Genomic DNA, 18,063 nt, shown 5'->3' on the forward strand with positions numbered 1-18,063 from the left:
GGATTAAACTATCTATTTTGTTAAATAAATAATAATTCGAATCTTGTATTTTTTAAAATAGTACAAAATAGATTATGAGTTAAATTTTCATCAATTATTTTTCTTAATATAATCAACTTGAAACTAATTTTTAGCACAAACATATGAAAAAAAATATAACTATTTATGTCATAACACTTTCAAATTTGGTTATTATTAAGTTTTAATTTGACCAAAATTAAGCTCAAGATCTATTTTGTATCATTTTAAAAAACACATGATCTAAATTGTCATTTAACAAGAGAAAAGTGTTATCGTCAATTGTGAACCTCCTATTACAAGCTATTAGTCAATCTACCTGTTCTAAAGCACATACCGTAATAATTTTTTCAATTTTTTATAGCCGTGTTTGCTATAGTTAATTATTTTTATTTTTGAAAATTTTCAAATAATTTACAATGTCCTAAAATTGTTTAAAGTCGTTTGAACACATGTGGTAAATTAGAATTTGTGGAACTTTGTAAACTATTTGAAATTTTTTAAAAATTTACAATGATAATATTGTAATCATAACTGTTGCCCCTGTTTTTGCCCAAAATACGTGGACCAATGCGACCACGACACGTAGATCTGAGGAGTATGGCTTCGGTATAATTTGACTAAGTCTTTTAAACCAAGAGGATCAGCTAAAGAGATACCTCCCGGAGAAGGCATGAGGGGACCACGCATTCCCGGAGAGCAAAGCTATAGCAAAGCACTTCCGGAAGATATCAGACCCCATCTGAACAGTCATCTCGCATTTAATACCGCATGGGAGAAGGCGTATTGGTACTGCCATAAATATTAAAGTCTGACGGCGTAACCCCCCTTCTGCAGCTATTGCGCTATGATTAATAAGCTTAGTGACGGCTACTTTATGAGGGATCACATCAATCAAGAAGGGATAAAGGAGTATATCTACCTAACCCCTAAAATACCTAGGGTACAGACCATGCATTTCCTATTTTGCATGGGCTAGGAATGCATGCCCCTATTGAAGTTACACAGAATTACATATGGGACAATTTTAGGGATTACCCCAGAAAAAAAAAAAACACTATAAATACTCCAAACACATTAAGGCAGGAGTCGAGATTTTTGAGTTTCAGAAGAACCAAAGAGAAAAGTCACCAAGAACATTCTCTTCTCATAAATAAAAAAGACTCGTGGACTAAGACTTATTAATGCCCAACCACGTAAAAATTTCATGCAATAGAAATAATATTGTAACTATAATAAATATAAAAAAGAAAAAATTGGAAAAATAGTGATTTTTGACGTTGAGATGTTGATACTTTTCTTAACAAAATAGATTGGTCATTCTAATATCTTTTGTAAAACATAGAATTCAACGCAATTATTTCCAAACAACTTCTTAAGTCAACAATTGACTCCAAAATTAAACTTCCTTAATAACAAACAAAGAAAAACAAAGAAGAAGATCAAAGAGAAGGATCATGGAGATTAGCCACTTACCACAAGAGTGCATCGCTTTGATAATATCTCTAACAACACCAAGAGATGCTTGCAGATCATCCTTGGTATCTCCTCTCTTCAGATCAGTTGCCGATTCCGATGTCGTTTGGCAAAAATTCCTCCCATCCGATTACCAAAACCTCATCTCTCATTCTGTCGTTTTTCCTCAAACGACAACAATCACCTCAAAGAAGAGTCTCTACTTTCATCTCTCTAGCAATCCTACTCTCATCGGCGACGATCGCAATCTGGTAATTAAATTATTAATTAAAATTGATTAATTTGTTTATATAATTAATTAATTGTGATGAGTTTTTTTTGGTTGATTTGAGACAGAGCTTTTCTATTGATAGAGAAAGTGGGAAGAAGTGTTTCATGGTTGGAGCTAGAAAGCTTGAGATTATATGGGGTGATACTCCTCATTACTGGAGATGGATATCTTTACCTGAATCTAGGTTATCTTCTTTTTCACTCTTCATGATTTTCTCTCATAATAATTTAATTTCAATAAGAAATAATAATAATAATTTATTTTATGATTTGAAATTATGAAATAAAGCATAATTCTGAAGAAGAAAAGGGAGACATTGAATCAGTTCTTAGGTATTTTACTTTTTAAAGATGGTTATGAATTGTGACATATAATCTGAAGTACCAAACATTAACCAATGGTCTTGTCTTATAGCTTATGTGTTTAAATTAAGCATAGAATTATTCTAGTCTTAAAATAAGAGCTCAATACTCTCACAAAGTAACCCCTTTTGAACATTGGAATTTGAATCCTTCATTTATTATAGAGCATTGCTATTAGGCATCAGTGGTGCTTAGCACCTTCTCGACATGTCGGGTTGTGATTGACTAGCGATACTCCATAAAAGCTATTATATTAAACTATATGGGACCCTGATGAAAAGTGCTACACATTTCTACACTTTTCTTCTCTAGAAAATTCTAGTATTAACTACACAAAACTAAGAAAATTAGAGAAAACTAGAATTACCTAGAAACTATATTTGTAAGCTAAGAAACTTAGAAAATTCTAGAATATCTTAGAAAGTTAAATTGTAAATCAAAATAAGAAAAATCTAGAAAGTTGTAGTATCATCCTTAGCTCCCTATAAATACCAAGCTTGGGTTGAGGAGCTAGTGTAACAAAACAACCAACACCAAAAAACCAAAAGTTCCAAACTATCAATAAAACTTTACTACTTTCTCAAACAACCCTCTCTTCTAAGCCAAACTCATTTCTTATACTAAATCAACAACTACTCATCAACATCACTACTTCACTACATTACCACAACAAACCATTAACCACATATCCACCTATTCCAAATCTAAACCAATACAAATTTATTCTCAAACCATCAGTGGTATCAGAGCCCCGTTCGATCATATATCACTGGGCGTAATCTTTTTCACTCATCAACATGAGTTCGGAGTACAATCGCTCTTCACTACCTCTTCCAATTTTCCATGGAGAAAACTATGATTTTTGGTCCATCAAAATGAGGACCTATTTTCGATCACAAAATCTATGGAAAATTGTTGAAGAAGGAATCACTATTCCGGAAGATATTACATCTCTTTCGGAAGACCAAAAGAAGGCACTCGAGGATAATCAACAAAAGGATTCTCATGCATTATATTGCTTGCAACAAGCTATGGCGGACAATCTTTTTCCACGAATTATGAGCGCAGCAACGGCAAAAGAAGCATGGGACACGCTGCAGGAGGAGTTTCAAGGAACCGTCAAGGTACGCACAGTTAGACTACAAAAGCTTAGAAGAGATTTTGAGAATCTTAAAATGAAAGATAATGAGACTGCAAAAGATTACTATTCTAGAATTAAAGAAATAGTAAATCAAATGGGAGCCTATGGAGAAATAATTTCTGACAAGAATATAGTACAAAAGATACTAATTTCTTGTACAGAAAAATATGATTCAATAGTTTCTGTGATAGAGGAAACTAAAGATTTAGAAACTCTATCACCAACTGAACTAATGGGCTCTCTTGAAGCATATGAAAGTAGACGAGAAAGGCATAAGGAAAGTGAAGTAGAAAATGCCTTTCAGTCTAAAATCAATCCGCGGTCTCAAAAACCAAAAGCTGATGGGAAAAAGACACAAGAAAAACAAAAAGAAAATAACGACAAGTATCCTCCATGTGGCATTTGTAAAAGAAAAAGTCACTTGGAGAAAGACTGTTGGTTCAAAGGAAAACCACAGTGCCAAAATTGTAAAAAATTTGGCCACACTGAAAAAACTTGTTGTTTAAAGAAATCCCATCAAGCTAATTTTTCCGAAGAGAAAAATGATGAAAATAATCTCTTCTATGTCTGCCAAGCTGCAACAGAAGAAGGAAAAGATACTTGGTATCTTGATAGTGGTTGCAGTAACCACATGACGAAAAACGAAAGCATCTTTTGTAGTCTTGATAGATCCAAGACTAAAGTCAAAATCGGTAATGGTGACTTCATGGAAGCAGTCGGCAAAGGCACCATTGCCATTGACACTAAAAAAGGCAAGAGATACATCAATGATGTACTCTTGGTACCCAACATTGATCAAAACCTACTTAGCGTAGGTCAAATGATTGAAAAAGGGTACTCTTTGCATTTTGAAGGAAATTCTTGCACAATATATGATAAGCAAGATAAATCCTTTCAAATTGCAAAGGTAAAAATGAAAGAAAATAGATGCTTTCCTATACAATGGAGATATGCAAGTAGTGTGGCAATGCAAGCACAAACAGATGAATCATGGCTTTGGCATAGAAGGTTCGGTCACTTTAACTTCCATGGGCTTAAGATCCTCAAGCAGAAGAATATGATGCGAGACCTCCCAGCAATTAAGGAGATCAACACAGTCTGTGAAGGATGCATGCTCGGGAAACAACATCGACAACCTTTCCCATCCGGCAAAACTTGGAGAGCCAAAGAGCCACTGGAGCTAGTCCATACTGACGTCTGCGGGGCAATGCGCACTCCATCAAATGACCAAAACAGGTACTTCATTCTCTTCATTGATGACTTTACTAGAATGACATGGGTTTATTTTATGCAACAAAAGTCGCAAGTCTTCGATATTTTCAAAAAGTTCAAATCCCGTGTCGAAAGACAAAGCGGTCACTACATCAAGACAATTAGAAGTGATAGAGGCAAAGAATACACTTCTAATGAATTCAACAAGTTCTGTGAAGATGAAGGGATGGAGCACCAACTCACTGTTGGATACGCACCAGAACAGAATGGTGTATCTGAAAGGAAAAACAGATCATTATGGAGGCAGCAAGAGCCATGCTGCTAGAGAAAGGTCTCCCAAAACGATTTTGGGCAGGCAAGAAGCACCGCAGCCTACTTGCTCAACCGATGTCCAACCAAAGCCGTGCGTAATAAGACCCCGATCGATGCTTGGAGCGGACGTAAGCCATCAGCAAAGCATCTCAAAGTCTTCTACCGCATATGCTACGATCACATTCCAAAAGAGAAAAGAGGCAAGCTTGATGAGAAGGCAGAGAAAGGAATCTTCTTAGGCTATAGTACTCAATCAAAAGGTTATCGAGTCTATAGCTTAGAAACAAATAAGCTAATAATCAGTCGAGACGTAAAATTTGACGAAGATGCTGCATACAACTGGGAGACACAAGAAGTTGAAAGAAAGACAGTCAATATTCCTCTACCGCCAAGACAAGAAACTGATCAAAATGAAGTTCTTACTCAACCAAGAACACAAGAACCTGCACAAGTCATAGAATCTCCGCCGACTCACCCGCAAGGCGAACAAGACCACTATCAGAAATCTATGAGACATGCAACTTAGTACTTATGGAGCCAGAAAGCTTTGAAGCAGCTCATAAACAAGAAGTATGGAGAAAAGCTATGAATGAAGAGATAAAGATGATTATGAAGAATGAGACTTGGGAGCTTGTAGATCGTCCACAAGACAAAGATACTATAGGAGTCAAGTGGGTCTACAAGACAAAGCTCAACGCAGATGGCTCTATCCAAAAGCACAAAGCAAGATTAGTTGCGAAAGGATACTCACAACAATACGGAGTCGACTACAACGAAACATTTGCTCCAGTTGCACGCCTCGACACTATTAGGGCTTTAATAGCTCTAGCTGCACAAAAGAAATGGAAGATTTTTCAACTCGATGTGAAGTCAGCATTTCTAAATGGTTATCTTGAAGAAGAAATTTATGTGGAGCAACCTCAAGGGTTCGTGGTACAAGGACAGGAAGATAAAGTCCTCAGATTGAAAAAGGCTTTATATGGCCTAAAGCAAGCTCCACGAGCCTGGTATAGCAGAATTGACAGCTACTTTACCGAGCAAGGATTCAGGAGGAGCAAGAGTGAGCCAACTCTTTACATCAAAACTCAAGGTACGAATGATACACTAATTGTCTCTTTATACGTTGATGATCTCATCTACACAGGCAATAATGAAAAGATGATAAAGAAGTTTAAAGAAGACATGATGAAAAATTTTGAGATGACCGACCTGGGATTAATGCACTACTTTCTCGGGATCGAAATAACTCAAAAAGAAGATGGGATCTTCATCTCACAAAAGAAGTATACAGAGACACTATTGAAGAAATTCAAAATGGAGGGATGCAAGACTGTATCAACTCCATTAGACAACAACAAAGCTCTCAAGAAAGAAGATGGCTCATCGAAAGCTGATGAATCAAAATTTCGAAGTCTAATTGGTAGCCTACTATATCTAACTGCTACAAGACCAGACATAATGTACGCAGTTAGTCTCCTATCAAGATTCATGCATGATCCAAGTCAAGTTCACTATGGAGCAGCCAAGCGAATCCTCAGATACTTGCAAGGAACAAAATTCTACGGAATATGGTACGGAGTTACAAGTGACTCAAAACTTGTTGGCTACACAGATAAAGGATCAGGCAGGGTCCATAGATGACATGAAGAGCACGTCAGGATATGCCTTCACACTTGGATCAGGAATATTTTCATGGGCATCAAAAAAGCAAGCAACTGTTGCGCAATCATCAGCAGAAGCAGAGTATATTGCAGCAGCAATGACTACAAGCCAAGCTATATGGCTTAAAAGAATACTAAAAGACATGGGAGAATCACAGAAGGAGGCTACAAAGATATATTGTGATAGCAAATCAGCTATAGCAATGGCGAAAAATCCAGTATTTCATAGTAGAACTAAACATATAAGCATCAAGTACCATTTCATCAGGGAAGCAGAAGCAAATAAAGAAATCGAGCTCAAACACTGCAAGACTGAAGAGCAGGTAGCCGACATATTCACAAAGGCACTACCAAGAGGAAAGTTCGAGCTATTGCGAGACATGATCGGAGTTACCGAAATGTGTACCAAGGAGGAGTGATGAAAAGTGCTACACATTTCTACACTTTTCTTCTCTAGAAAATTCTAGTATTAACTACACAAAACTAAGAAAATTAGAGAAAACTAGAATTACCTAGAAACTATATTTGTAAGCTAAGAAACTTAGAAAATTCTAGAATATCTTAGAAAGTTAAATTGTAAATCAAAATAAGAAAAATCTAGAAAGTTGTAGTATCATCCTTAGCTCCCTATAAATACCAAGCTTGGGTTGAGGAGCTAGTGTAACAAAACAACCAACACCAAAAAACCAAAAGTTCCAAACTATCAATAAAACTTTACTACTTTCTCAAACAACCCTCTCTTCTAAGCCAAACTCATTTCTTATACTAAATCAACAACTACTCATCAACATCACTACTTCACTACATTACCACAACAAACCATTAACCACATATCCACCTATTCCAAATCTAAACCAATACAAATTTATTCTCAAACCATCAGACCCGATACTTAGTTGGACCAATAGCGATATTGACACATGGGAGGGTGCTTCCGATTTTTTTTTTCAAAAGGCGCTCTCCTCACTTCTATATGGGTCAGCCTGTACTTTTGAATGATTAACTATTTTCCATAACAAATATAAAATTAAAATAATTCTAAGAATATCAATGTATATTTTCATAATTTGTCATTATATTACTATTATTGCAAGTATTTTTTTTACCTAGACTATCATATTAGGCCATGTCAGTATCATATTAGTGTTACATAAATTGTAAGAAGATGAACAGAATACAAATGTAGGATACTATGATTAGGATAGAATTTTCTCACATAAAATATATTATATTATATAAGTTTGATAATTTAATCACACCAAACACAACATTTAGCTATTAAATTACTACATATATATTATATTCATAGTTCTTGTTGGATTCTAAATTTATTGCCAGGCCAATATTAGGATAGGAAGTTCATTATATTCACCTTTAGAAGGTGGATATTTTTATTTTCATGTGAAACTCTGTCAAAATCTTTTTTCATTCATTTACAACTAAAATACATATCAATTTAGACATTGTGATTGCAGAAGAGAACATAAATTTATAAATCTCATCAATGGATCACACTAACTCATATTTATTTCAAAATATTGAAAATGTCTGATTATGTGCAACATTATGGAGTGTGCAGGTTCCCTGAAGTGGCACTACTCAATGTTGTATGGTGGCTTCATGTGTCAGCAAAGTTGGAAACAAAAATTCTATCCCCAAAAACAACATACACAGCTTACCTTGTGTTCAAGCTTGAAGAAAACCAGTACAATTTCGATAGAAGACCAGTTGAGCTTCGAATTCAATTAGAAGGAAGAGAAGAAATGGAGGGTTTTAATGTGTTCTTAAAACCTCCTAGAAACAACATCAACAACAACATGACCCTAATTCCTCAAGATAGAGGAGATGGGTGGAAGGAGATTGAAATGGGTCATTTCTTCAATGAAGATGGTGATCATGATTTAGTGTTGTGTACTCTCAAAGAGGTTAGTTGTGCTACTTCTTGGTCTGGCCTCATTTTGGAGGGAATTGAGTTTAGGCCTACACCTCCCACATAAATATCTATGTCTATATCTATAGACTATTACATGTGGTATGTATATATATACAATTTGGGTGTGATTTTTGATGTCTTTGTTCTTTAAACTCTTTATTTTGGTAAAGAAATTGAAGTTGTTGTGTATTTGCTAATGTCCCACATAGACATATTTTTATTTATAAGATCTAAATTTCACCTTTTTATTGACATTATTTTGTAAATGAATGGTTAAGTATAAATTTATAATGTTATTAAAAATGTAATAAAGTAAGAAAATTTACATATATAATTTTTTAGATATAAAATTTTTATTTAGATTAAATGAGCATTTATTGAAGGCATGAGTCTAGAAAAGAAAGAAAACTCATGAAGGTAGTTTTCAAAAATAGCAGAAGAATTTGAATTTAAATTATAGGTATTTTTTAATTATCTCTATTTTATAAACTTGTTACATATAGTATAATTATCAATACAAAATAGTTTTATGTTTAAAAAAAACAAATAAATAAATCCACCTTATATATTTTTCTATCCATTGAACAACACATATAAACAATCAGATTTCCACCTTTTTCTCTATGGTCAACAAATAAAGATAGAGTATTGTTCATGTTTAAAGAATTATCTACTTTAATATTAATTTAATTATGTTATGATAATAATTAGTATTAGTACAATATAAATATCAAATTAAGAAGAAAATAATTCTTTATAAATTTTAATAGTTTTCCCACAATATTTTACTGACATTTACCAAATGTCACTCATTCATTTTTTTCAAATATAAAAATAGCATTTTTTTTTTTTAAAAAAAAACAAATTAAATATTTATTGATATTTCAGGTTTTAGTGACACGTTCACATGTTATATTTTACATTGGGACAAATGTCACTAATTCATCTACAAGTGTCACAAAAAGTTAGTAATAGTTACATTTGAAAGTTTTACTACATTAAAATTCCTTAATAACAAACAAAGAAGAAGAAGATCAAGAAAAGGATCATGGAGATTAGCCACTTACCACAAGAGTGCATCGCTTTGATAATATCTCTAACAACTCCAAGAGATGCTTGCAGATCATCCTTGGTATCTCCTCTCTTCAAATCAATTGCCGATTCCGATGTCGTTTGGGAAAAATTCCTCCCAACCGATCACCAAAACCTCATCTCTCAGTCTGTCGTTTTTCGTCAAACGACAACAATCACCCCAAAGAAGAGTCTCTACTTTCATCTCTCTCGGAATCCTATTCTCATCGGCCACGATCGCAATCTGGTAATTAAATTATTAATTAACAATAATTAAAGGGGAATTATTTCATATACTATTTTTTTATTTTTTTTTAAATTTATAATTTAGGTTTCTAAAGTGGCTGCAGGTTTCTATACAATTTTTTGTTGCAATTTAGGTTGCAGCACTAGTTGCAATAGGAGTTTTTACTTAGAATTCCGTAAAAAATACAAAAAAAACTATTTTAAAGTGTAAAAATGAAAAAATCCCTTAATTAATTAATTAATTAATTAATTGTGATTGTTTTGAGACAGAGCTTTTGGATTGATAGAGAAAGTGGGAAGAAGTGTTTTATGGTTGGAGGTAGAAAGCTTGAGATTATATGGGGTGATAAGCCTCATTATTGGAGATGGATATCTTTACCTGAATCTAGGTAATTAATCTTCTTTTTTACTGTTATTGATTTTCTCTCATAATAATTTCAGTAAGTCTGATAATTATGATTCCAATATTAAAAGCATCTGAAGAAGAAAAGCATTTGAATAATTATAATTTATTTTCTAGTTTAATTGGTGATTAGTCTCATAATTATGATTTGAATTATAAAAGCATTGTCACATTAACACTAAATTATTTATTTATTTATAAAAAAAAAGGATCACATGTAGATCTCTTTCCTACCCCACCCCAGGAATCATATGATAGTCAGATAGTTATAGGGACTTTATATTTAGGGTTGTTACCCCCTCAAACCGTTCGCACCACACCGCGAAAAAAAAATATGGTTTGAAATTTTTTACAGCGCGATTGCGGTTTGAATTTTCCTAAATATGGCGGTGTGGTGCGGTTGGTAGTTTTGAATTGTCAATATGCGGTTCAAACTACACCGCACCACACAACATATTATAAAAACACCAATTTTTATATTTATTTAAGTCCAATACGTGAAGGCCCAACCCAAAGTCTACTATTGTATTATTGAAACTTAAAACTTTTTTTTATATTTATTTTCAAGTCTTAAGAAATTTCTGACAAATGTTGTTCAAAATTTATTGTTTTTGTGATAATTTAATTATTTGGTGATAGTTCAAACTGTAGAAACTGCACTATTTTTTACGGTACGGTTTTTACCATTTTTAATTTTACAGTGCGGGTATAATTTAAAAAATTGAAAAAACCGCAATGTGCATGTTGATTTGAAAAAATGGTTAAAAATTTTTTATATCTTCTTATTTTAATTAAGTCATCATTACCACCTATAAGGGTTTTCATTCCAATGATGGCCCCACCACAATAAGCTGGCAAGCTGGCCTTCAAGGACAAGTGTAATTTCTCACCATAAGAGTCATAAGAGTCATAATGAGATTCAAACTCTTAATCTGAGCAAAGAAGGTTGTTTGAAAAGAATTTTTACAACTACACCACACATTATAGGTAGTACATTAGTGTGGTTATTGATTGTGATAATCTCAAGTACCAAACACCAATGAATGGTCTCATAATAAGATCTCTTAACTTGCAGCTTATGTGTTTAATAGTTAGGCTTAGAATTCTAATGTAAAGTTAAAAAAATCTAGAGTCCAAAACATCACGTGATGGCGAATCTAAACTTATTATGTTCTTGTCATATACTAACAAAGTATAGATTCTCGAGAAGAGAGGAATAACTAGAAAATTGGATTTATTGGATCTTACCTCAAATTGAATCTAACTATTATATTAAAATATATAAAATCTAAAATATTTAACTACCCCATTAGCAGTAGCAGTATGACACTTCCTATTGATGTTAGGCACTAATGACATCATTTTTCTATTTATAACTTTGTCTATACTAGTTGGATTCTTTATTAGCAAGCCAATGTTATGAAGTTCATTATATTCACTTTTAGAAGGTGGTGGTTATTTATACATTTTTTTTTTTGTGAAACTCTCAAAATCTTCTCCCTTAGACATTTTTATTTATTTATTTATTTATTTTAACAATTCTCTCTTAGACATTTTGATTGTAGATAACAACATAAACTCTACAATCTCACATATTTCAAAATTTTGACATTGTCTTATTATATGCCAACATTATTATGGAGTGTGTGCAGGTTCCCTAAAGTGACACTACTCAATATTGTATGGTGGCACTACTCAATTTTAATTATTTATGAATCTCACTACTCATATTTCAAAAGTTTGAAAATGTCTACTCACAATTTCATTTTGAGTATTACTACTAATAGTACTAACGTTAAGGTCATGTCTTACAAATAGTTTTAGATTTATTATAATTATTATTAAAATAACATATGTATGACATGATATTTAATTATACCAACAAAAATATAATATCTTAGGTAGGAGTGTGTATAAACTGATTCAATCTAATGACAAGTGATCAATCCAATTACAATCAACCACCAAACATTAAATATCAATTGTAATCGGATTAGATTGGATGTTATCTTTTAATATCTAATCAGATCGGATTAAATGTTGGGTGGAGTGTCCAAAATCCAATCAAACTAAATAATATTTTCATTTAATTTGAATGAGTAATTAAATTTTATATTATTAAACGTAAATAAAATATATGTATATATAAAAATTAAAATTAATTTTTTTTATTGGATGAATCCAATTCAATCAAATAGCTATTAGATCTAAAATTTTAAAAGGATCCGATCCGATTCAATAAATACTAAATAGATAAATCCAAATTAAACCAATAAATACATCCAGTGAATGAAACCGATCAATGTCAACATCTATTGGATGACTAAAATTAATTGGCTTGAATAGAATAATAAATCTAACATCTAATATATAATTGAATCGGATTTGGATAAGCTTAAAATAATTAGATGTGGTCCAATAAATACACCTAAATTCTCAGGATAGTAATGCCCTTTGGCTTTTTTTCTTTTTATGTGAAATTCTGTTAAAATCTTCTCTATTTCTCTCCCATTCATTTACAACTAAAATAAGTATCAATTTAAACAATTTTATTTGTAGAGAAGAACATAAGTCTAAAATCTCTTCATTGAATCTCACTCTACGTACTCATATATTTCAAAATTTTGAAAATGTCTAATTATGTACAACATTATTATGGATTGTGTACAGGTTCCCTGAAGTGGCACTACTCAATGTTGTATGGTGGCTTCATGTGTCAGCAAAGTTGGAGACAAAAATTCTATCCCCAAAAACAACATACACAGCTTACCTTGTGTTCAAGCTTGAAGAAAACCAGTACAATTTCGATAGAAGACCAGTTGAGCTTCGTATTCAATTAGAAGGAAGAGAAGAAATGGAGGGTTTTAATGTGTTCTTAAAACCTCCTTCTAGAAACAACATCAACAACATGACCCTAATTTCTCAAGATAGAGGAGATGGATGGAAGGAGATTAAAATGGGTCAATTCTTCAATGAAGGTGGTGATCATGATTTAGTGTTGTGTACTCTCAAAGAGGTTAGTTGTGCTACTTCTTGGTCTGGCCTCATTTTGGAGGGAATTGAGTTTAGGCCTACACCTCCCACATAAATATCTATGTCTATATCTATAGACTATTACATGTGGTATGTATATATATACAATTTGGGTGTGATTTTTGATGTCTTTGTTCTTTAAACTCTTTATTTTGGTAAAGAAATTGAAGTTGTTGTGTATTTGCTAATGTCCCACATAGACATATTTTTATTTATAAGAACTAAGTTTCACCTTTTTATTGACATTATTTTGTAAATGAATAGTTAAGTATAAATTTATAATGTTATTGAAAAAATGGAAGAAAGTAAGAAAATCTACATATAAAATTTTTATTTAGTTTAAAGGAGGATATATTGGTCGAATGACTTTAATAATATTGATAAAAGAGAAAGGAAATTTAATAGCTTGTGGTTTAGAAAGTTAATAATAAGTTTTTTTTAATATTTTTAGCAAATTTAAACTATAGTTTTTTTAATTCTTTTCTAGTTTTATTAATATTAAATAATCTTAGCAAAATTTTGTATATTTTCACTTTCTCGTTAAGCACGTGGTTTTTCTTCTCAAAAACTAAAAATATATATGAAATTTTGTTATATATAGTATAAACATCAATACAAAATTGTTTTATATAGTAAAAAAAAAAAAAGAATAAACAAATAAATAAATCCACCCTATATATTTTTCTATCCATATAAGTAAACACACTATAATAATAAGTATTCTTTTTTTTAAAATTACATAGTACAATCATCCTTAGTAATCAAATTATGCTTAGACTTAGTTGAGGAGGTGTTTGTGGTAGTGGTAGTGGTAGATTAGGACGAAAATCAATGCCTTGAACAACAAGACCAGATTTCCAATTGAGTACCCTAGTCTCCTTCAAACAAGTCTCCACAAAACCACCATTATCCTCTTCTTCACCATTGAAGAACTCTCCAACCTTCAGCTCCAACCACCCATCATCACCTTGCTTCAACCTCCCTCGTTCATCATCTTCCATCGATCCCAAGTTCACATCGAATTCTGGCTTCTCCTCCACAAGAACTCCTCCCGGTCCAAGAAATCTCATCGAAACTCGAACGAATTCCAATCCCTGAAACCCGAAAGCTATGTTGTAAACCAAGTAAGCCGCGTAGTTCGTGTTTGGGGATAACATTTTCTTCTCAATTTTCCCACATATGTCTAGCCAACACACATTTCGAAGATGAATCACTTCACCAAATCTGTCCAATAGAAAAAGAAAAAATTGAAAAATTCAATTTCAGCAAAAACAATCAAATCTCCAACATTTGACCTAGCCTAAGTGGTTACTCCAACATCAATTATTAAATTAAAGTTCGAAGGTATGTTGCTTACATCCAAAACGACCATACTGATTGTGCGTAAAAACCTACTTAACTACATTATGAGCTACATAATTACAAAACCGAACTACATTTGAAAAAACACAACCTGCAAATAAAGAAAAAGTACTTAAACAGTGACTCGAGTAGTTTGCAATTTCCAATCTGAACTTCACTCCATTAAAAGAGTTGATCACCCAACATCAATTTAATTTTGGCTAATTATGACTTCTTCAACGAATTTTAACATGTCGTAAATCAATTCAATACTAAAATTGTAATGTCCTACTAAAGCACGATATTCTTAATTAATGTATAAAAATAAATTTTACTAATTATAAGTTACAAAAGTTTACAAATTTTCCGTTTCATTTTACAAACATAATCAACTATTAAGATGGTTGAATTCAAATACTTAGTCAAATTCTGTTCAATTTTACTAATGACAAGTTCTCAAGCACAACTTAATACGTATCAAAATTCGGCACAGAAGTTATTAAATCTAACAATATTAACAAAATTATGGTAATTGTGAATCTGATAAGAACCTGGAGTTAGAAAGAGGAAGCCAATTCCAGAAACGGCGACTCCCAGCCCAAGCTATGGCCAATTTTCTAGATCCAATCATGCAACTCTTGTTCCCAGTGAGTCTATTCAGTACAATACTCTGTTCAAACAAACAAACATATACACATAAGATCATCGATGTATGTATGTATCTTTATATATTAAAAGTATCTATTTAACGGCATTTCTTGGTTTAACAGAATATACTTTAAAAATAAAAGAATATTCTGTTAAATTTAACGATGTTAATAGTTTGATCTCCCGTTAACAAATAAACCCAATAATTAAACCTAAAAAATTAAACAATCTTTTTTTTTTTAAATTAAAAAAAAATTATCTTAGCCACATATATCTCTAACAAACCGTGTATTCTCAAATTTTCATATTTTTTTTGTTATTTTTTTTTAAAAAAAATTTACACGATTAATATTCGCGATTGACCGCAGAGCCCCAATCAGTCCATGAAAGCTATGGAATGTTCAGAGATAATTTTTTCGATCAGCATCGAGTCGGACAGCCATCTCAGTCGCACAACCTCCTTGACGTTTGGTGGTCGAGTCGAGTCGCACCTTTCCGACCTTCTTAATCGCATCTCTCAACCATTATCCTCATCCTGGTATTTTTCCACGTCGTCATCATATAATTTGTTCAATGATGTTCGGTGCAACAGTTTTTGTTTCTTCCAGAAATAAAAAGGATGGCTAGCTTTGTTTGCCACTGGTTCCAGAAATAAAAAGGATGGCTAGCTAGCTTTGATTGCCACTGGTGCTGGTGTTTGCGGTGGTGTGAAGGTCTCTCCCACTAGCTATTATCTTTGATTAGTTATTGTATCGACATTAATTCATATGGGATAAGTCTTTCGCTTTTTTTTTTAACATTTATTTTTGTGATTTTTTTTATTTAAGTTTAGTAATATTTCTCTTTATATGACTTGTTTATTATAGTTTATATTGACACTTTGTATATTCTTTTCTTTTCGGTGACTGATAATTTTTTCATGAGCTTTTCCAAATCTCTTCATGAGAGGGAGAGAAACTATGAAAGAGGGTACAGACTATTCTAAATATTTATTGGTTAAAGTAATATTAACTTTAGAAATTATGAAATGTGGCCTATATTTTTTATATTATGATAAATTATAGACATTGTTCTTTTCTCTTAAGCAAGGCTTTCCCGTCTTTTTTTAATTTTTAAAGTTTTAGAGCATATTTCTTCTTAATTTTTAGAATTGGAAACAAGTTTTTTTAAAATATTTTCAAAATATAATTGTTTTGAACTCATTTTGTAAATATTTTGCAACTAATTTACTATTTTTAAAACTTTTTGTATTTTCATTTAGCTTTTTCAAATTAAGTATATAACTAAGTATACGTGCATTGCACGTACCTTCTGCCTAGTATATATATAAATATATAGATATAGAGAGAGAGTAATGGAGGGGTGTGAAATTACCTTATTGCCCTCGTCGAGGAGAACAGGGGAGAGACTGAGTCGTAAGTAAAGGTCTTTCTTGGAAGAGAAGATCAAAGGAGAAGTTGATCTGGAAATGATGTCGGTGTAATCGGTGGGAAGGAAGTGTTCCCAAACGACGTCGGATTGGGCTGCAGAGTTGAGACACGTGGATACGGCGGAGGATCGGGTGGCGTCTCTGGGTGTGGTGAGTGATAGTATCAAACACACGCAACCCTCCGGCAAACTGTCCAGGCTACTACTTGTTAAACGACCATCTAATATGTGTCGTTTTGTGGGTTCTTCTTCTTGTCGTACAATAATATCCATACCTAATAATAAGACTTAAGACTTAAGACTTAAGAGTAAGAGGTTTTGTTGTGTTGTTTTTTTGGGTTATTTATAGAAAGAGAAGAGAAGTGTTGTGATTTTGGAGACAGTTCAAACATACCCACCGCTAAAACTAGTCATATCCTAAGGTTGACTCCTCGTATTATTCTATTCTATTTTTGGATAAGACTAGGAATATTAAGTTTCCGCATGAGCTAAGCCGAATTAAGATTGCGTTTAAGGCTTACCCTACAAATATTTTAAAGGGTAAATACCATTTTGGACCTTCTGTTTTACAAAAGTTACCAATTAGACCTTGTGTTTTGTTAAATGATAAAATGGACCCTGTATTTTCTAAAATAGTACAAATAGGACCCTGAATTGATTTTTTGTCAAAATAAAGTTTAATTATAATCCGGTCTAAGAGTGCTATGACAAAACTGTTTATATTTTTTGTATCTGTTCGTATTAAGCATTGTCTTCAAGTTGGTTGTATTAAAAAAAAAGTTGTCAAAAATTAAGTTCAGGGTCCTATTTTTACTATTTTAGAAAATACAGGGTCTATTTTGTCATTTAACAAAACACAGGGTTCAATTTGTAACTTTTGCAAAACACAGGGTCCAAAATGGTATTTACCCTATTTTAAATGAAGAGCTCAATAATTTTTATTTTTAAGGTTTACCTAATAATTTTTAGACCAATTTTAAAGAGAACTCTACTAAAATAATCACATGCATTATTTATAGCAAGTGAGTTATAATAATTAAAAACTAAAAATATATGGCTGATTTATTTTTTAAGGAAATGATTCATACTATTAGTTATTGAAAAATGCTAAAAGGTATCAATATTTTTTTTTATGTCATACTGTTATTGGTGTAATTAAGTATTGAATCTTATATAATTTAAGAAAATAGTTTTTAGAGAATATTACTAACTAATCGCAGGTTGCTATTTATAGAAGATGATGGGTACAATTGGTACCCAATAACAATGCTCTTAGTTATTATACCTTAAAGGAGTGTTACTGTCAATATTATAATCTCTTAGTTAATTTTTATGCTCGAAAATACATGCAAAAATATATAATTATTTATGGCAGTGTTCGTTATAGCTACAACATTATTTTTGTAAAATTTTAAAAAATTCAAATAATTTACTGTACTAAAAAGTAGGTGTTAAATTTTTTAAACATGCGTGATAAACTTAAGTATTAAAAACTACATTTTTAGTA

The 18,063-nt window shown here is 32.1% G+C and overlaps 3 protein-coding genes across 3 annotated transcripts; 2 read left to right on the forward strand and 1 right to left on the reverse strand.

Moving 5' to 3' along the window:
* The first annotated feature begins 1,342 nt into the window (after positions 1-1,342).
* LOC115723310 (F-box protein PP2-B10) lies at positions 1,343-8,638 on the forward strand. The gene is made up of 3 exons (XM_030652748.2): positions 1,343-1,745; positions 1,831-1,949; positions 8,033-8,638. The coding sequence occupies exons 1-3, from the start codon at positions 1,476-1,478 to the stop codon at positions 8,448-8,450; spliced, it is 807 nt and encodes a 268-aa protein (XP_030508608.2). The 5' UTR covers positions 1,343-1,475; the 3' UTR covers positions 8,451-8,638.
* Positions 8,639-9,363: 725 nt separating this feature from the next.
* LOC115723311 (F-box protein PP2-B10-like) lies at positions 9,364-13,382 on the forward strand. Its single transcript, XM_030652749.2, has 3 exons — positions 9,364-9,704; positions 9,974-10,092; positions 12,777-13,382. Exons 1-3 carry the CDS (start codon positions 9,435-9,437, stop codon positions 13,192-13,194), a joined length of 807 nt encoding a protein of 268 aa, XP_030508609.2. The 5' UTR covers positions 9,364-9,434; the 3' UTR covers positions 13,195-13,382.
* Positions 13,383-13,746: 364 nt separating this feature from the next.
* LOC115721937 (putative F-box protein PP2-B12) lies at positions 13,747-16,891 on the reverse strand. Its single transcript, XM_030651043.2, has 3 exons — positions 16,503-16,891; positions 15,032-15,150; positions 13,747-14,363 (listed from the first exon to the last, which is right to left on the reverse strand). The coding sequence occupies exons 1-3, from the start codon at positions 16,827-16,829 to the stop codon at positions 13,901-13,903; spliced, it is 909 nt and encodes a 302-aa protein (XP_030506903.2). The 5' UTR covers positions 16,830-16,891; the 3' UTR covers positions 13,747-13,900.
* Positions 16,892-18,063: the final 1,172 nt, after the last annotated feature.

The sequence above is a fragment of the Cannabis sativa genome, chromosome 9 (assembly GCF_029168945.1).
Source record: "Cannabis sativa cultivar Pink pepper isolate KNU-18-1 chromosome 9, ASM2916894v1, whole genome shotgun sequence".
NCBI lineage: Eukaryota > Viridiplantae > Streptophyta > Magnoliopsida > Rosales > Cannabaceae > Cannabis > Cannabis sativa.